This window comes from Octopus sinensis, unplaced genomic scaffold (assembly GCF_006345805.1).
Source record: "Octopus sinensis unplaced genomic scaffold, ASM634580v1 Contig11546, whole genome shotgun sequence".
In the NCBI taxonomy this organism is placed as follows: domain Eukaryota; kingdom Metazoa; phylum Mollusca; class Cephalopoda; order Octopoda; family Octopodidae; genus Octopus; species Octopus sinensis.
The window spans coordinates 260,495-281,133 of NW_021832382.1; the positions used below are offsets into that span (position 1 = coordinate 260,495).

Here is a 20,639-nt window from a genome sequence, read left to right on the forward strand (position 1 = left end):
ACCAGGTTGTTTTATATATCTACTTAAACTTCTCCACAGGAGCTAGGTCGCGGTGAGCGAAGCAAGCTATCACTAAAATTAATCAGATTAATGCGGTTTTTAAAATTGAACAAATTACTTTTTTTATTTCTTTAATTTAATTAGATTCTAATTTTATTTCTTTAATTTAATTAGATTCGAATTAGATTCTAATTCAATGAAATAATACGCAGCCGGAAATCCGATTCGCTTATTTAAAACAGATTAATTTATTCCGTATCAAATGAAAAAAGTCAAAATTTACGACATACAGCAAACTAATTTAGCCTTGTTTGGAAGTGACACTGAAAGGAGTGTTAAAAGTAGCCGTGTCTTCAAACCCGTAGAATCTGCTTCAAAACTCGAACCTGCCTGGGAAAACAGTGACCAAGAAGGTTTGAAAATTTGGAGAATTGTGGTAAGATTCAATTTAAATGTATCGAGAATTTCAAAGTTACGCCTTGGAATGTTGAATTGTACGGAAAATTTTATAATGGTGACTCCTACATAATTCTAAATGTATTTTTATCACCTTAACTTCCTAGGCCTATAAAAAAAACTAAAAACAGCAGAGAATTGTCATATGATCTGCACTTTTGGATTGGTTCCTACAGTACTCAAGTGAGTGCTTGAATTAGCATTTGAACAATAGGATGAGTACGGAACTGCTGCCTACAAAACTGTGGAATTGGACACTTATTTGGATGATAGAGCGATTCAATACCGACAAGTACAGGGTTACGAATCGGATCTGTTTCTTAGCTATTTTAAAGAGATTGTGTATGTCTTATATGTTTTATATAAGCATTATGTCGGGAGGAGCTGAATCAGGTTTCACTCATGTAAAGCCAGAAGAATATGTTCCTCGTTTATTACATTTTCACGGACTAAAGAAAAACATTAAAGTTGTTGAGGTTTCCGACCAAGTTTAATTTCGAATTCAGGTGATTTCCAGTAAGAAAAGTCTTGACGATTCTGATGCCTTTATTTACGACGAAGGAAAACAAATCAACATTTGGTATGGAACAACGTGTAACACTGGAGAACGCGTCAAAGTAAATCTATATATTCATTCTAGGCTATGACATTTGCAAACGAATTATCAAAAGAGAGGGGAAACTCTAAAGTCGTCGTTTATGAAAGCGGGGATGATGTTTTATTTAAATTTAACCGTTTAAAGAGTGACTTGATTTGTAAACTGTCCAACGAGGATGCTGTGTCTGATCAAATTTACCAACACACCGAAGATCAGATTGTCAAGTAAACTATATTTTAATATTGTCAGAGTCAGCAATGAATCTGGAGAAATTAAATATACAGATTTAAAAGTGGATTCACTTTCTCTACGTTATTTGGATACAAATGTTATTCATTTTTGCTCATTCCTAGGATGTTTTCATAGTTAACCACAGCAGTGGGGTTTATGTGTGGATTGGGAAAAATGCGAACCAAACTGAAAAAAGAAATGGGATTTCATATGCTCAGGTTCGTAATAAACTTCAATTTTGTAGAAATTTATCCACGGAATATCTGATAAGCTTAAACCAATTACTATAATTAGGGAAGGCTTAGTGAATGACGTGTTCGACTCAATATTTAATTGATAATAAAATTAACATGAATTAACCCTTATTAATCTTTTATGGAATTCTTTTAAGTCAACTTAAACTCTAGAAAATCCTATCGTTTCCACACAATCAACGTCATTTTATTACTTGTTGTCTAATTGCTGAGTATGTTCTTGATGATCGTTTCTCTTTCTGCTTGCCAGGTCCCCCAATTTAATAATGAATTTTTTAGTTCTGAGACTGAGGACTCCCGACGTTTCCACTGCGATCGGCGCAAAGATATAACGGTGCGATAATGCACTGTATTTCTTGACTTTTAGCGTTCCTGCCAGGTTAGCTGCGGAAATCAAAAAAATATAAAAAATAAATTCAATGGTTCTTGGACAGGTAATAGTTCGTTTGCAAGGAATTCTTCTTTTATATTTCCACTATTTGCAAAAATCTAGAAATGATCAACCTCTCTGATGACATAATCGTGGACCACAATGTCGAATTTGTTGTGCTGGACAACAATAGAGGTACGTAATGGGATATCCACCTTAATCCACAGTTATGAGTTTTTACACACAAAGTAAATTGCGCGTGTTCGCAACTTTCTGCGTTGCCTCAAATCATACTTATTGCAGAACAGAAAATAGAGGGATCTCGCCACCTCGTTATGCCCCCATTTACAATCATAATAAAGCATATTCCTTCACTTTGTGACTAAATGGTCAACGGTCCTCTCCTTACTTTTATAGAAATTTTATTTTTTCTTGGCCTTGACATGTTTGAGACTTCCGTCCCCTGAAAAAATGAGTAGCACTTTCACATAATAAAAAAACGTTATGTTGACTAAGGAACTGTACACTAGGTGCAAAAAAAAACCGTTTTTTTAAATACGGCATATTTTGCAAAGATAACCGTGATTTTTCTTTGTCGATATCGAAAGGGATCATTAAATTAACCCTAAATCAAATTTGTTATATTTTTTTTGTATTGTGTTATATGTCTAAATTAAAAATTTTAATTACACGAGCGCAATAAAAAACCGTTTATTCTGGTGAGTGTGACATTTTTTACTTTTTTAGTATTTTAACCCTCGATAAAATTACGAATGCTTGATGTAATAACAAAAGGAAAGATTCTAAGCTTGAATGCGTTAAATTGGACCACTAAAAAAATATCTGACGAGCTTAATATCCCGCGATCAACTATCGCTGACTTCATCCGAAAATGCATTAAATATGGTACGACTGAAAAAATGAAAGGTTCGGGGAGACCAAAAATTCTTAATAAGGACGACGAATGCAGTTTCGAAGTTTTTAGTAATAAAGAACGGCAATATTGTTATCGGAAAAACAATACAGGCCTTTAACAAAGCAACCTTTCGCCTACTGTAAAAATTGGTGGGGGGAAAGTTATGGTCTGGGGCTGTTTTTCCTATTACGGAATGGGCTCGCTTGCTTTTATACACGGGAATATGAATTCCGCACTTTATATCAACACACTATGTAACCATTTATGAAAATCTGCAAAAAAAATGGAGCTTAGTGACTTTATTTTCCAACATGACATGGCACCATGTCATACTTTCAAGATGACTATGCGATTTTTTCAAAAAAGAAAGTAAACCTTTTACCATGGGCACCTCAATCACCGGATTTAAATCCGATCGAACATATATGGGCTCATATGAAGAGGGAATTAAACACCTTTCATCCAAAGAATGTTTCGGAATTGAAAGAAAAAATCGAAAATATTTGGAACGAAATACCGATTAGTTTTATAAAAAAAATTAATCGAAAGCATGCCGAATAGAGCACAAAAGCTTTTTAAGCCAAAAGGGGACCATATTGAATACTAACTTTAAATAATCAAAAATAAAACGGTTTTTTATTGCGTTTGATTTTTTGTTAGTTATAATTTGTTAAGTAAAAATGATTACAAGTTCAAATATAAAAATAAAACTAGTGTTAAAAAATGATAAATTATTCAATTCTTTAATAAAAACAATATAGTTGCATAGTAAATTTTTGATATTTCGGAAAAACGGTTTTTTTTTGCACCTAGTGTGTGTGCCAGTCACAAGATTATTTGGTACTTGTAAATTTCATGCTGCACGAAATAAGATTAAGTTAAAGCCTTATTTCGTGCAGCATGAAATTTACAAGTACCGATTATTTTTCAGGAACAAGAGAACAAGTAACTATTTATTCAAATTAATTAAAAATAAGTGAGTTTTCTCTTTTCATTGGCGTGCGGCTGAATAAGAATAGAAATCCCGTGACATTCTATCCTGAGTCCAACTTATATTTGGAATCCACGTGCGATGAAATTTCTATGACCGCATCACTCGTCGAACCCGAGTTTCCGGCACAGGCAGCCTTTGGGAATCAAACCCAAAAAAGTCAGCATTCGGTTGCTTGTTCTAATGAGTAGTTTATGTACAATGTGAGGTACCAAGTTAGTTCACAAAAAATAATTGAAAATAATTTTCGGTTTAATTGTATCGGACAAAAAGGAAATTTAAATAAAAAGTTTTTAAGTTAATCACGTTAAACATTGACTCACAAACTGCGCATGAACTCACACAGTTTTATCAATTGTTAGGATTTAAAACCATTTGTGTTCTGTACTGACGGAAACTAACTAGCCCTCTTATGACCAAGTACAAAGTCAGGCTTATTTTTAGGCATAAATTTGAAGGCAAAAAATTTAGAATTTTCCGAAGGTAAGTAAAAAAAATTGAAAGGTCAACGTGCAAATCGAAATTTAAAGTAATGTCCACAGCAAATCAGCTTTCCAATAAACAAAAACATAATTAAAAACAACCTCAAGCAAGAAAAGCCTTCACTTCACAGTGACCTAAGACGGAGACTCACAGAAAATAAAAATTCGATAGCAGATTTCCGTCCTCAGACAGACTTGCTCAACGAAAACTATCAAAACACACAAGAACGACTGGAAGTGACAGCCAAAATAGACGACTCGACATCTCAGTCCGCAGTGGGAAGTTTTTATGGCCTTCCTTCAAAAGTGGAAGAAATATTGCGTTATCGTCGTGGCATCGAAAAGCTGTATGGTATTCGGCTTTAATTATCAATGCAAGACTGGCAGGTGGAGGCCCTGTCAATGCCCACAATTCGTTCGGGAGGGAACCTGATAATATCTCTTCCCACTAGCGGAGGCAAGACTTTGATGGCAGAGCTGCTCACTCTCCGAACAATATTGTGCCACAGTAAAAATGTGATTATCGTCCTTCCATTTGTGGCTATTGTAAAGGAGAAGGTCGACTCGTTTACTGAGTTTTCGGTCGAGTTGGACTTTCGGGTAGAGGAATACGCAGGAGGACGAGGAATGTTGCCACCAGTCAAACGTAGCCGTCGTTCTGTTTACATTTGCACTATTGAGAAAGCCAACTCTTTGTTTGACAGTCTTGTTTGCAATGAACGCAATGGGGAAGTGGGATTGATTATTGTTGACGAGGTTCGGTTATTTTGAGGATTGAAAGTTGCATATGTTGGGTGGAGGAGGTTCGCGGGGTGCTTTGTTGGAGGGATTTATGACTAAGGCAATGTTTTCCTCGCCAAACCTGCAAATGATCGGAATGAGTTCGACATTGGCTCGAATTGATGATTTGAAATGTTTCATGTCCGCGGAGTATTTTACAAGTCATTTTCGACCAGTGGAGTTGAATCAATATCTAAAAGTGGGGACTAGCATTTATCGTTTGTGCCCTGACGACAGAAGCACGTTCGAGTTATGTCGTACAGTCCACTTTCCTGTACTTATGTTGTCCGCTATAGACAGTACAGTAAAGAAATGAAAGAGGTTGACTGTGATCATTTGGCTGGACTTGTGTCAGAAGTAGTGCCCAACAAGTCGTGCTTAATATTCTGTCCCACCCGAAAGAACTGTGAGAGCATAGCCTTAATGTTGGCCACACTAATGCCCAAGAACTTTCGTCGTCTCAAAGTGAACGGGAAGAAGACACTTCTCCACGATTTGGAAAATGAGTCTAACGGGTGTCTATGCAGTGTGTTGAGTCAGACATTGTTATATGGAGTGGCCTACCACCACGGAGGACTTACCAATGAGGAGAGAAAGTTGTTGGAAGATGCTTTCGCAGCAAAGATTGTCGTTGTGTTGTGCTGCACATCTACTTTGGCTGCAGGAGTCAATTTGCCTGCACAGAGAGTGATCATTCGGTCTCCTTTTGTGGGGGTTGAGGCGATGTCCCCTTCTCAATATAGACAAATGAGTGGCCGTGCAGGGAGGGCAGGGTTGGACGAGGTGGGCGAAAGTTATCTTATTCTTGAAGATAGTCGTCAGAATGTGGTGGAATCCTTGTTATAATATTACAGGCGATAGCTTTGATGGGTGGATCGTGTTCTGATGATCCGATGTGTTGTCGCAGTTGTCTGTTGGAGGAGAATGGTCGATTTGTTCTCAATCTAGTTCTATCGGCTGTTGCAATTGGGGTAGGTTCTCAGATTTAATCACTGGAATAGTTAGTGACTTCCATTGAGCAAATTATTGTATTTGGACGGCGAACATTGGCATATCAACAATTTATGAATGAGACTGACGAATTATTCCGAATTTGTCTAGATTGGCTTATTTCTAACATTCTGGTCATGACTGGGAAGGACTGTTGTTTGAGAGTAACTCCATTGGGAAAAGCAGTTTGCAAGGGTATGTGCTTTACTTTCCACTACCAGGAGCTGTGGACATTAATATCTGCAAGGAATTATATTCCAATCTGCAGTTTGGACTGGCGAGAGGACTAGTTTTGCACAGTTATTTCCATTTAATAACTCTGGTCACTCCTTATGATATTCCAGTGAAACCAGATTTTAGAATATTGTTAAGACAAGTAACCTGGTCATAGTCATTTGTCAGGTGGAGTCTTTAGGAGGAGGGGAGTTGTTGGTTATGAACGGAATGGGTATATCCGAGGAATACATCACCATGCGTGCTGGCAATAAGAAGGTGAAAGAGGTTTGATTGTATCGAGTGAATTGGAGATTGTGAGTGACGTCTCCCTTAGTAGATTCTACTTGGCCCTCATGCTGAATGCACTTTGTAATCACAAGACTATTCCACAAGTGGCTGATATTTATCAAGTTGGTGTGGATACCCATTTCTAGGTCAATCGGGGATTTGTACAAAATCTAGTCAACTCTGCTGGATCATTCGCTTCCAATTTAATTCATTTTGTAGAGGCTGGGTGTTATTTGGTTATGGTTAGGAGTTGGAAGAGTTCTGGGCATATAAAATGATTTTTCCTCCATTCGTAGCTCGTCTGAACTCTTCAATGCGCACAGAATTGACCCCTCTGCTAACTCTCCCATATGTCAATCAGGTAGGACTGTCCTAACTCATCAGAGATTCGGGCTAAGCAAATGTTTCAAGCTGGATTCAAGAGTTTACAAATAATTGCGTACTCTCCACCACGAGAACTTGTCAATCGTGTTCCGAATGTATCCGATGGAGTGGCTTGGAAGATTGTCAAGTCAGCTTTGGTTCGCCTAGTATTTAATATCTAAGCAATCAATTAGCGATGAAGCGGAACTACTCATGCAAGAGGCCGAGAGAGTCATTTCCCGACCAGACAAATGACATTGTTGAATATATATTTATCTTTTTTAAATAACTATTTCCGAATTCAGGTTTGACGAGTACTTTTTTCTATAGTTACTCGTTTTATAACGTTTGTAGCATAGGAATTATATATTATAACAAAATTTCTTAATTATCGGTTCTTTCAAGTTTTTTGATAAAAATGTCGCGTACTGCACGAAATTCTCCACAGTTGTTGAGATGCTCATTTTCGAGACGGAAATAATTCCAAATGAAACGTCTTAAATTATATAAAAATTAAACCGGAAGATTTCAATAAGTGCAAGAATAGTTTTTATCGATTCATTGAGTGGAGTAATCCAAATTATGACCCACGAGAATCTTGCCAGTAGGTTTTCAACAATCGCAAAATAATATACCACCTATAATTATGACACATTCGTCATACTGTAGTATTATAAATTAAATTTTCACGAAGAAATATATTTTTATTTCTGAAACAAAGAAGACTCCAGTCCATCCAGTAATCCCATATGAGACTGTAGACCGTCCTTATTAGAGTCGATACGACAGCAAAGACAGTTATTAACGACAAATCAAATATGATGCCTGTCTTCTGTAAACGAAGTAGCAAGAATGCAACAATTTCGACAATTGAACTAAAATACTTTCCAGCGTTGACCAAATGTGGGAAACTGTTTCTTGAATCAAAGTAGCGTCTCAGACACTGGGAAATGCGAATATAAACAGGAATCACTGCCAAAATATAAAACCCATACACATTGTGATTCATTCGAAAATCTGAAATTAAAAGAGAACGTCAAGAACCTGAAGAATTGTCGCTGATGGCCTTCGAGAACAAAACAAACAATTCAATTTGTGCTAGAACATATACCATGCTTGTGAGCTGATCACCTAACCAAAAATCTGCAAAGGTAACTGGAAGGAACCCAGCCGAAAGTAAGCGTCCCTAAGAAATATTATTTAAAACCCAACAAAATGACGAATAGTCCAAAACCTACTGGAATAGAAAAGTATATTCATTGGATTGATTAGGAGAGCAAATAAAACGACCCAAAATATGATTGAAGGCAAGAACTCGCTGATTTCTAAAAATCGGTGCATCAGCCAAAGAGTGGCGCTCAAGTTAACAAATAACCCTACAAATCCAGAAATCTGAGAATACAAAATTGTCTTAAACCATGAAGTAATGCATGTATGAAAGATGATCTCGGGGATTAAGCTCAAAAATAAGCACGTGGTTCACTCCTGAACGTTCCCAGCCATACACGTTAAAACCAAGAAATAAAACAAACAACGCAAGGATAATTTTTCCTCTGAATAAAATGTTGAATCTATCCCAGTCATAGCTCTGTGTTGAATGATTCGCTATGTATTAAAAATGTCACTCACCAATAATAGCGTTCACTACCAAGAGCACAATATTCGCCGAAAAAAAACAGCCAGCCATAAATGTAGTGCCAGGGAAATATTTCTGCAGTTAATCATGTGAATCAAACATCCTGAAAAGGCGGGACTCGTAGTTTAGACATGCCCTTTGTTCGATTTCCCTCCTCAAGGATATTGATGTATATTTTCTGACATGTGAATGAAAAGAGTACTTCTGTTTCATCGATAATGCTGTCAATTCTGTCATCAGTTGTGAAATAAGCTAAATCAACAAATTTTATCTTGTAGTTCATGCCCAGGCAGGAGACCATAATCTATGAGTATGTACAAGACATTGTGCCTTGTCGTATTTCTTGAGAATTTTCCGAAATCCCGTCGAATTTAATGCCTGGTAGTTTTGCAAGAGTACTGCAGACAAATAGAGTTCTTGGAACGCGAATTTAAGGTTTTTGTAAGTTTTTCTAAACTTTCTACAATTTTTGACCGAAGCAATTTCGTTCATTGTCTCAAGTGAGCATTTTAGCTCGTAAAATTTTCTTTCCGTGACTGCTTTTTTTTCTATGAAATAAAAACGAGAGTATACCGCTATAGAAGTTGTTAATTTTTACCAGTTGCTTATTCAGCATATCAAAGAAAATAGTTTGGAATTCAGACTCGCCTCCTTTATTTTTGGAAACTAAAAATTTCCTGAATTTAACAATACTTCGAGCTTTTTCAGCATAGATGACATCTTTAAGACGCTAATAACCTTAGCTACCAAAAATGATATACTCTGTACTCAATGTATTGAATTCGCCATTCTGGAGTAATGTGAGCATCCAGGTGCTTTCTGAACTTCATTTTCGAACGACTGACAATCATAATTTAAATAAATTCAAACATACGTGCATTTAATGACCTAATTTTAATATTCCAATTAAATATTTTTCTTATTAATGTCTTCATCACTTATCGTCTAGTTTTGTGTCGGGACATTCAGACAGCGTGATCGTGACGCTATTTCCCCCCAGGCCAGGAGAAGATATCTACTCAATTCTTGACTTCTTTCAAACGCAGATTTGCGTTAAGCGAAGATTGAAAGACTGAGAAAGAGTAGGCCATCTGATTCGGGACATCCTGAGACCTTTTTTCGACACAAGAATCTGAAGTTTGCGATACGGTTTACAAGAGCTATCAAAATGTCCGACGACTTGAACTTAATTTGGATGAAATAAGCTGATTCTTTTCTAATTCTTGTTAAGTCACGAAGACTAATCTTTTAGAAACACTTCTTTGCTCTTTCAAAAAGAACAAAGGTTGTCGAGTGGTGGTGCCTTCAAGCCTACAATCAAATTCTTTATCCATCCGTCGGTGAACTGTTTACAATCCCGAAAAATGCAGTGATTTTAGTTCGAATCAAGATAAATTTCAATTTAATTTCCCAAAAGTTAATTTAGATTCCTTGTAATAAAGAAGAATGAACAGCAAAATGAGAATGTAGAGATCAAAATATTAAATAAACATTGGAGATACTATATTTTATAATTAGCTAGAATGTCCATATTCTGAAAGATTACAGACGAATTCTTCTCTTCATCTACAAAAGTTTATAACGGAAAATGTTACTATTATCTCAAAATTGTCCAACGATATTTTCAACATTAAAGTGAGTGAGTAATCTGACCAAAATTCACTCCAAAAGACTTTAAAAAGTAGTTACAAATGATTAATTAATCAGTATTTTCTAATAAATAGTCGTTAATTTAACAATCATTGACATTGATGAGAACCTTTATGGTTTCAACCTCGGCTTAAATTCATTGTTATTATAATAAAATCATCATGTTAGTAAAATAATTAATTAAAATTATAGATCAGTTGATGTGTTCGAAACTTTTTTTTGAATGGCCCAACTCTGAATGTCTCCTTTAGCGAAAATATTAAATAATAAAAATCCAATAAGCTCAACAACAAGCATAATGACGTAAGTGTACTGCCATTCGGACTTTTTATGCTATAAACTGATAATCAAAAACCCCACCGTATCGGTTATAATAAGATAAGCAGATTGAATTGACAATACACCAGCCAATGATCCCAACGTATTAGCAATCCCGACCACAATTCCGTAATATTGAGGGGCAATATCCCCAATGTTAGCCAAAGTGATTGAAATATGAACTCCCGAAAAGTAGCAGGCAACCAAAATCAAAAATATTCCGACTCCATATTTTTCAGCCGGAAAAAGAGTGGATAGCATGAGGAAAATTCCCACTGGCAAAAGAGCTACACATAAATTAAAAAAGATACAAAAAATGTTAAAAATTTTTCGCATTTTAATTTTTGAAATTAAATTTCTTTTTTGAATCATATCTGCCATAGTACAGAAACTGACTCCTCCCAGCCATGTAAAAACAGGGGTTAAAAAAGTCATAAAAGTTTGCTAAAAATAAATATTAAAAAATACATCTTTGACTTCAATTTTGTAGAGATCAAGCATCATTGAAGGGACCAGAGTTACAATATAAAACAAGCTCCAACAAGCAGAAAAGTGACACATTACTACCGCCCAGACTGGCATTGACAAAAGCATTTTTTTATACGGAAAGTTCTTGGTTTAATTTATGTTCATACCTTGTAATCGGAGACTTGTTCTCGCTCAGCATTTTGCTTTACATAGTCTTTTTCTTGTTGAGTAATCCACCTGTTGTCTTTTGGGTCGTCGGTTGTAAAGATAAGCCATGAAATGGCCCAAAGAAGACCAAAACCACCTAAAAATAATTTTGATTAAAAAATGACCAAAAATATAAAACGAAACTCTCCACAGTTCAGGATTATGTGCCAGTCCAGATGTAACCAACAATGACAAAATTGTCCCAAAAAACGTTCCTATTTTGTATTCAGAATGTAAAATAAACCGGGAAATAATAATCCGATTGTTGTCGCCCGTATTTTTGGAGGATACCAGTTTGCAATAATTACAAGCAGACAAGGAAGAAAGGCTGCCTGAGACTTTAAATTCTTGAAAAACCTGTGCTAAGCCCATTATTATCCTCAGGACTACGAGAGAATAAGGTGATTTTTCAAGTGATAAAGGAGTTATGAAGCATGAAAGACTGGAAAAGAGGATTGAGACGAGGAAAGTTTTCTTTGGACCATATTTTTCGGCAGCAATTCCGGACAATACTTGTGTAAACAAATATCCTGCATAAAATGACATTAGGACGACAGATTTTTCTAGTTTTGTCCATTGGATTTTCTAAAATTTATTTTGGAAAGTACATTAGGGTCCCCACTAATAGAAACAATTTGTGCAATGATGACATTAACCGTTTGCCGTTGACTGTACGTGACAGCCAGACCCCAGAAAGTGTGTATTCCGATTATTAGTCGACCTCGCATCGAAATTTTTGTGCATTTCTGTAGCTCTGGTTGTTCCATTTTTGTTTAATATTAAAAATGCTATTTATAAAAAACAAAACCGCATTATGTATACACCCAAATTCTTTGTGGGATTTGGTTAATTAACCGACTATTTTCTTAGCTAGCATCTAATTTTGTTTTTGATCTTCGTATGATTAGCCTAATTTTTATTTTCACAAAAAATCACCAAAAAAATCTAAAAATAACAAATATTGATCCCATATTTCCTTTAAATTATTAATAAGTATTTGATTTTTATTAATTCCTTTGCTCTTCGATTCGCCTTTGAGCAAATCGCATATTTTCATCAGTCCAGCTTCCCATTCTTGTAACAATGGGTTTTGGAGGTAGTCTTACGATCTCATATTGCCCACAAAATAAGTTTAAAAACGTATTCTTGAATATTTAAAATCTTGAATTATTATTTGTGACCAGTTGAGTACAAGCTTTATCTAATAGAGGATTTCTGGAGACCGAAGGAAAAGTTTAATGTTACTTATGAACATGAGATGGTTAGTGCTAAAACACCTTTTATCATTTTTGATCTACATTTGTTTAAATTGGGCAAAGATGACTCTACTTAGAGGTTCTAAGTAAAGGACGAAAAACAATGGAGACGTAGTGCAGCCTTGTGATATAGCATTCTCTAGTTTAACCAAGCCTATATCGCATTTGTTGTAGTATAGATGAATATTCCATTGTCCATCAATGTTGTAACAAATTTGATAAACTAAAAAGGCAATTTGAGACTCCGAAGGTACTGAAAAAATCCACCCACATCGACATTAATGAGTTCACAAGGCCTTTTGTGGGGCATTTGTTGACCGATGCCTGTTCCCTGGCAATTTCTCTGAGTATTTAACTAGTTTATGGAGAGAATCCCCTTCACCTCTACAAAATATCGGACTTCAGTAACCACTGGCTTAGTCATCAACTTATATAGGTTGAACATACTTATTATCTGACAAAAATGTTTCAAAGAAGACGGGTTATCTGCTTTAGCAATCATGAAAATGACCTTAGTGCATAAAAATTCTGAAATCGAGACAGGATTAAGTGTAAACTGTACAGTTGTTAATACATGCAATCGTGGAGTGGTTTGCAATTTTGTATTAAGAAGTTATACACTTTATCGTCCCTAATTGTCTTTCAGTCAGAGAGGTTGGAGTTAGCAACGATCTAAGACTCTGTCAGCATAAGTCCATCGGATCCACATAGCGCAAACGACATACGCCCTTTCAAAGTAATCCCACATGTGTCAAGCATTTTTCCTTATACTGGATACTCTCGTTCTCTTCCCGTGCATCTGCAGATAGAAAAATTTGCAATTAAACTCAAACAAGTTGTTTTCTTGCCAACGTTGACGCCGAAATTCGTGAGGTGAGAGCTTCTGACTAACAAGAATCAGCTCTCCCTTTTTTGCTCGGACACGCATCAACTCATTAAAGTTTCAAAATCAATAATCATTGATTAAATCATTCCGATTCTGGCGCTTGAGTTAGGTATATTTTTTTCTTTATGTCGAGAAGATCTGAAGTAGCTCGGCCGAGAGAATGGCCAGATCAACAGGGGTCTGGAGAATAAATATCGACATGTGAAGGAAGCTAGGGAATGATGCGTATAGGGAGTAATGCTGGCACCATCCCAAAAAATCAAATTCGACATTGCATATAAATTCAATCTTCGAACGGAGGTAGTTTCCAAGATCCGTAAGAATGTCTTCATGCAGATAACATGGTGCACTTCTGAAGGAGTAGAGTAATTTGGACAAGGAAAATGTTTTTCGGGGGAAACAAGCCGACGTGGCTTTCTAAAGTTGTAAGGCGATCCAACAGACAAATGAGCGTGGAATGTTTAATAAGAAAACTAGTCTTAATAGCGGTCGGTAGAATGGCGAATCCGAAAATCAGGAGATCATTGACATCAGTCATGTGTACTTGACCAAGAACAGTGCGAAGGGACGACGCCAAACCGTTCATTACCAAGTTGAGGCTAACTAATTCAATTTGATTCATGTGATTTTTCAAGAATTTTATGGAAAAAAATACAATCCTGAAGATGAAAGAAAAGGAGAAAGAGAAAGGTCTATCGCGGAGAAAAATCCCAGACCGCCAAAAGAAACAAGAAGTTTTGACTGACACCAACCAACGTCATCAAACTTGATATTAAAAATCTTCTCAGCGGAAGGACGTACCGGAGCATCGAATGAATCCAAATCAATAGGAATAGAATAGCAGCGAAAACTCATTAGTACATAATTGATTCTCGGGATCAAAAGATAATTTTTGAAAATGAAATAAGCAGAGTTATGATCAATATCTACAAGTTTATTACAAAGAGAAGAAAGAATATTCCTCTTGGAATTAAAAATACAGATATGAGAATTGGTCATGGATCAGAGCACCCAAGATTTGGAGATCAACAATAGAAGTATGCCTCAAATCGGACAGCAGGCCCCGACACCGAACAAAAATTTTTTTCAAAGCTGACACGATCGATGTTAAAATTTACACTTTCAGATTCGAGAGAATTAATTTAAAGACCAATAAATGACAAAGCTGAGATTAGAGACTCCAAGTCATTTAACGAAATATTAGGCGGACCACCGATATAATACAATCATCCAAATACCGGAGATTAAGAAGAAATTTATTTTTGCGGGCAACAAAATCTACTGAAAAAGCAAAAAATAATGAACCCAAAGGATCGTTTTGCAGTACAAAAAGTCTAGACCAATGTTAAACTCTTTTCACACAAAGTTAGTTTTCTTGTTGTTTGTGCAAGGTGGCTAATACAAAAATAACTTTATTTCGAAAGAAAAAACAATGCATACTGCAAAAGCACAATTTTTTTTTATAATATAGAAAAAATAAATGTAATTGCTAAGTAGAATAGTTATTATAAGTTTAAATTGCAGATAGAAAAAGTTAGCAGATTCTTTCAAGTAAATAATTAATTTTTTTAATCGATTACAGCTATTTTTTAATAATCTTTGTTTTAAATGCTCGAGTTTTTATATGGTAAAACGATTAAATTAAAATTCTTTTTAAAAAGCCATAGTAGCGTAGCCATTTCATGGCTAATTAGCATTACAATTAAATACAGAAATAACAAATTAAATTAATTATGAACTTAATCACCATTTGGAATATTAAAAAAACATTTATAGTAACAACAATTTTTATCTTTCAGGTATAAATACAATTTTCCTATAAAGATTTTTGTGGGTAGTTTACTGTCAATTGCAATATATTCTTTCTTACTCACAGCCAAAAATTTAACGGTGGAAACAACTTCAAGAATTTTTTCCTTCTTTATATATCCCGGTGGAATATTTATAATTATTCTATTCGTAACTCTTTTTTTTAATGGGATGGGATGCTTCGGAATACTTAGAGAACATAGATCATGCTTTAAAATGGTAGCATAACTATAAAATTTAATTAATTTAGTTTTACAAGTGGTTAATATTTTTATTATCAGTATTAGCATTGCTAACAGTTTACATCTGTTTGTACGTTTCTATTCCCCAAATTAGAAATGCCGTTAATAATCAACATATAGGAGAAAAAATGTCATTTTTGATTAAAAAATACCAAAATGATGAAAATTTAAAGAATATTATTGATTCGATCCAACAAGAGGTTCGTAAAATGCAATTCAAATTGATTTAGTTTAAATGCTGTGGATTTGACAGTCCCGAAGATTGGGATCAAAACATCTATTTTAATCAGTCATCTAATAATTTAGCTAAAGAGCGCGGTGGAGTTCCTTTTTCTTGCTGCACTAACAATAAGTCAAATCTTAATTGCGGAAATGGAGTTCGGGTATGCAAGACATTAAATTTAATTTACTAGATTCATGCTCAGATAACAAATTATTATCATCAAGGATGTCTAACTACTTTTAAAAAACTAACGATCAAATATAAAAGCTATATTTTAGGTTTTCTTGGAGCATATATTGCAATTCTGGTTGTATATTTAAAAATATTATAGTTCTGTTTTTTATTTATTGTAAGAAATGCATTTGGAAATTTTCACCTTTACTAATATGTTAATGTTACTAATCTTTTAAAATTATTAAAAAATAATTTTCAAAATTATTTTATTTTTCTATTCAAGTTGGACCCGAGAGAGGGCCTCTGGTTCCGCCAGCGCATCGGTCTGGCCATTGTTCGCGGCAACGCACACTGCGTCTTTGCCGCTGGGACTTAACGCTTTTCTTCTATCTCTTTGTTTTTTAAGTGAATGGAATTCAATTCGTCGAAAAAAATATATTGTAAATTTTATTCAACACCATATTTTAGACAAAAATGATTAATTGGTTGATTAAACAACAAATAAATTGTTTAATGATTAGTAAAAATAATAAATATGATTGTCATTTCCATTCAACTGGAAAGAAATGCTATACAGGCAAATAAAAGTACAGTTTTAACAGTCAAAATTATACAAAAATTCATATTAACAGATCAAAAAATTCATGCAAGCGAAGTAGATCTTTCTAAAAAGTTCGAGCATGCCAACAATGATCGGACTGAGACGACGATATTCCAGGGTTAGAGGTCTTGATGTGATTGCTTCAATTTTATTGCAGAATTACTCTGAAAAATGATGGATACTGAAAACATGATAAAATAATTAAAATTACGGTAAGTTAAACACCGAATATTTAGCTGCCAAGGCGACAAACACCCTGTCATGATCGTCCGTTCCGATGGGGCTCCAAGATAGACAGTTTCATGCTCTTGGCGGAAAAAGAGTTTACACACGTAGGTATTTAGGAATTAGAAGAAGACTTCGCATAACTATAAGTGTTAAGGAAAACTTGTTCATTGTTACTACCTCGTAAATATGAATTGGAGTTTATTCGAATTATATATACGGGAGTCTTTTCAAACTGTCGTGCTTTAGTCCCTGAGGTGCAGAGATGATATTGAAATATCAACGATCACCTTAGATCGTCAATCATAAAATTCCTGGATACCTAAGCTGAGAAAAATGTATAAAAATTAAAAAAAAGTCATAAGCATCAAATGAATCAGAAACCTGTTACATGATCAGAACGAAAAGTACTCTGGAGAATCGCAGAAGGTGTCGGGTTGAGTCAATTAAATGCCGCCCGAAAGTCGAGATTAACAAGATCAAATCTATTATTGCAAAAATGGCCAAGATTGAGGTAAAAGTGACCATTATGTGGGGACAATAACACAGGAGGAGGTCAAAAAGGCAATTGCTGGATTGAAGAACAAGGCACGTGGCTTTGACTAAATGCCTCAGATATTGTTAAAGAAGACCTCAGAACTTCTGACACGAGCACTAACTGTGACTTTTGACGTTAGCTGGACGCTTGGACACGTTTCCAGTAGCGTGGAGACATAGGATCGTTCGAATAATACAAAAACTGGATAAATTAACACTGCTAGCAGCGAACTATCGGCAATTAGCCTCAGCTATGCTTTCTCTAAAACAATCAAACTTTCTTGTTATGTGGAATTCGAAAATTTGCTCTCACTTGTACAATAGTAATTTCGTAAAAGGAGATGCATAGGGGACTATTTCAAGAAGTTAGAGCACCAACTATCCCGTTCTTACAGAAACAATGCCTGGGAAACTGTGGTGTGTCTGGACCTCGTAAAATCTTTCGATAACGCACCGCACCTTGGTTATTTGCGAGAGTTCATGAAACCGGAGTCTGCATGAAGATCTATCAATGGCTTGAGAACTATTTGTCTGGAAGGAAATCTTTCGTTCGTTGTGGGAATGCCTATCAGGGTGTGTAGAACGTAGAAGGGGAGTCCCGCAGCGATTGGTCTTGAACCCACTTCTTTTCAAACTCGTTCTGACAGACATTTCCCTGTCGCCCTTACGTACAGGCAAACTTATCATATATGCTAATGACATCTTGGTCAAGGACACCTCAAAAAGGATTTCCCAGTATTGGAGACGACCTAAGTCATCATTGCCATGCTAAAAAAATAGACAGTAAAAAAGGGCTTGACCCTAACACCTGAGAAGAGCACCACTTCATAAATACCAAGTGGGAATCGTTGTGCGATGTCGTGCGCAATGGAGTAATTGTCAAGAGCTTGAATTTACAGTACCTTGGAGTAATTGTCAACTGTCGTGGGTCGAAGGCCGACCACGTAGCAAATCAGGGGAAGAGGAGTGTGAAGATTTTTAAAACCTTAAGTATGTTCAATCTTGATCTGGAAACGTACATCTACGTGGACAGAACGTGTGTACAACTAGTCCTCACATATGGCTACGAGGACTGTTTCGCTTTATCGAACAGTTGAAAAAGATGTGTCGCATTGAAACTGACTTACAATTTGACGATAGAAGACTTGCAAGAATCCTATGTGCCCATCATCCGTATGGTGTTGATTGTGTTGAGTAATTATTATTGGGGTTAGCATGGAAAGAGACATTTCGCTGCCTTTTTTATCTCCCGCTCATGATTTTTCCTTGTTCTTTGGATTTTTCTTGAACAATACAAACAATTCAATTCAAAACTGAATAAATGTAGAAAAATTAAAAGTCATTCGGGCTGAATATCCGACTCGGTACTATTATCATTAATTTTCTTCTGCTGCATTCGTTTAATAAGTTCTAATAATAAGTAAGGCTAACCAACCCCTAGCAGAATTAAATATGCCTTCTGTATCTTTGTTACACACAAAACACCTGCGAGTTTTTTTTGCCCTCTTAAGAACACACTCTTGACAAAAATAGTGTCCACATCTACAAAATAACTCCGAAAACTTGCTTAGTCAATACTGGCTGGATAAATTCTCTCTGACAAATACTACAAATATCTCCCAAATCTTCTTCACTCTCGATCTCATAGACTGAAGGGTCAGTTTCACCAAATTTTCCTTCTTCCAATTCTTTATCTATCATCCATCCAGCCTTATAGTCAGTACGATCATGGAGAAACTTACAGCTGTCTGGCATTTAAAATAGTTTCTGAACCTCCAAATCCACAAAATCCAGTTTCTTTATAATCTTTACACAAATCAGGATGATAGTCCCATCGAACTATAGAACGAATGTTTGTAGGGGCCCTCATTGGTCCTTTACGGACATGATTGCTGGCAGCATTTCCTGAAAGTTCGTTAGTTTTCTTATAAAAGTGTTGATAATTGTTCAATCCACGGTACACACCGTCATTCATATTCTCTGTGTTCTAGGAAGTATCGATAAGAGTCATACGTCGTTTATAAGCATAGACCTTTGGTAGATTGCCATAGCATCTCTGTCAAATTGAGTATCCTGGGAAAATTCCCGTATTCCGTCATCACCCTTGTTTACTAGTTCGTCCTTTGCTTTATATGAAAATAATTTTCCTTCCTTTGATCGGTCATAGTCGTGTGTACTTATTACTGTTTTGTGATTGCTCTAATAATTATTTACAACTTCTTTACACTTTGGATGAGATCGTTCTCTACAAGCCGAATTTTTTTGGTTTTACAAGAAGTTGCAGTTGAATCTCCATCTTTCTCGTTACAAAAAATAATCTTACCACTAGAACTTGATTTAGTAGAGACTCTTCGATTATTCTTCCGATTGAACTTTCTTGCAGCAAAATTGCAAACATCTTTTTCACTCATTATATGCACCACAAAAATATTTAAATTTAATATAAATTAATAGTATTTTAGTCGAAAACTAAATATATAATTTTTATATGATAAAAATAGAAACATTGTTTTAATAGTAAGAAGTAAAGTCACAAAATTGAAGTGTTATTCTATCCAATCAATCATATCCACACAAAGTGTCGAAATACAAGTCGATTGTAAAATAATTACAGACACGAATATTCAGTGCAACAAGCCTGACATATATGTATACGACAAAATTAAGAATGAAATTATTCTCATCGAAGTGGGAATCACTTCCCAGGTTTGAATCCTACTGTTAATATCAATAGTCGAGTTCTCAATGTCTGTGTTACCAATCAACCCAATTTTATTAGGAAATCAGACCCTTCTGATTTTCGAGTACATTAACTTGTTCGAACCCTTCGATAATTTGCACAATATCTCTTTTTGAGTATTCATAATCTTCGTCAAGATTTGAGACCTACTGCGAAAATCGATATTCGAGTTCTCGACGTATGCACAACCAATCGACCTGATTTATTACAGAGAATACGTCTTTCGTTTTTGTCGACTACATCAATTTGCATAAACTCCTAGAAGCCTGCATACCATCTCTAATTGAGTATTCGTAATCTTAGTCACAAGATTTTAACCTACTTTTAAGATCAATTTTCGATTTCTCAACGTGTGTGCAACCATTCGACCTGATATTTTAGGGAATCCGCCCCCTTGTGTTTTTCTAGTACATTAACTTGTTCGACCCTTCGATAATCTGCCTAATATCTCTTTCTGAGTATTCATAATCTTCGTCAAGACTTGAGACTTACAGCGAAGATCAATATTCGAGTTCTCGACGTATGTGCAACCAATCAATCTGATTTTTTTAAGGAATCTGTCTTTCGTTATTGTTGCCTACATCAATTTGTTTAAAATCCTAAACGACCCCCTACAATCTCTAACTAAGTATACATAATCTTAGTCACAAAATTTGAAACCTACTGTTAAGATCAATTTTTGAGTTCTCAATGTGTGTGCTACCAATCGACCTCATTTTTTAAGAAAATCAT

At 35.5% G+C, this 20,639-nt stretch overlaps 3 protein-coding genes and 2 pseudogenes across 3 annotated transcripts; 3 read left to right on the plus strand and 2 right to left on the minus strand.

Moving 5' to 3' along the window:
* The first annotated feature begins 220 nt into the window (after positions 1-220).
* On the plus strand, positions 221-799 carry LOC115229001 (annotated as a pseudogene).
* Positions 800-4,670: 3,871 nt separating this feature from the next.
* On the plus strand, positions 4,671-5,924 carry LOC115229002 (helicase POLQ-like). The gene is given in 3 exon segments (XM_029799433.1): positions 4,671-5,054; positions 5,056-5,327; positions 5,375-5,924. Coding segments are annotated over 3 exon segments (1,206 nt in total).
* Positions 5,925-7,319: 1,395 nt separating this feature from the next.
* On the minus strand, positions 7,320-9,401 carry LOC115229003 (annotated as a pseudogene).
* Positions 9,402-15,123: 5,722 nt separating this feature from the next.
* Positions 15,124-16,000, plus strand: LOC115228981 (tetraspanin-17-like). The gene is made up of 4 exons (XM_036499071.1): positions 15,124-15,384; positions 15,416-15,607; positions 15,638-15,790; positions 15,821-16,000. Exons 1-4 carry the CDS (start codon positions 15,337-15,339, stop codon positions 15,959-15,961), a joined length of 534 nt encoding a protein of 177 aa, XP_036354964.1. The 5' UTR covers positions 15,124-15,336; the 3' UTR covers positions 15,962-16,000.
* A 929-nt stretch (positions 16,001-16,929) lies between these two features.
* On the minus strand, positions 16,930-19,578 carry LOC115229004 (E3 ubiquitin-protein ligase RNF113A-like). The gene is made up of 3 exons (XM_029799434.1): positions 19,393-19,578; positions 18,910-19,154; positions 16,930-16,957 (listed from the first exon to the last, which is right to left on the minus strand). Exons 1-3 carry the CDS (start codon positions 19,576-19,578, stop codon positions 16,930-16,932), a joined length of 459 nt encoding a protein of 152 aa, XP_029655294.1.
* Positions 19,579-20,639: the final 1,061 nt, after the last annotated feature.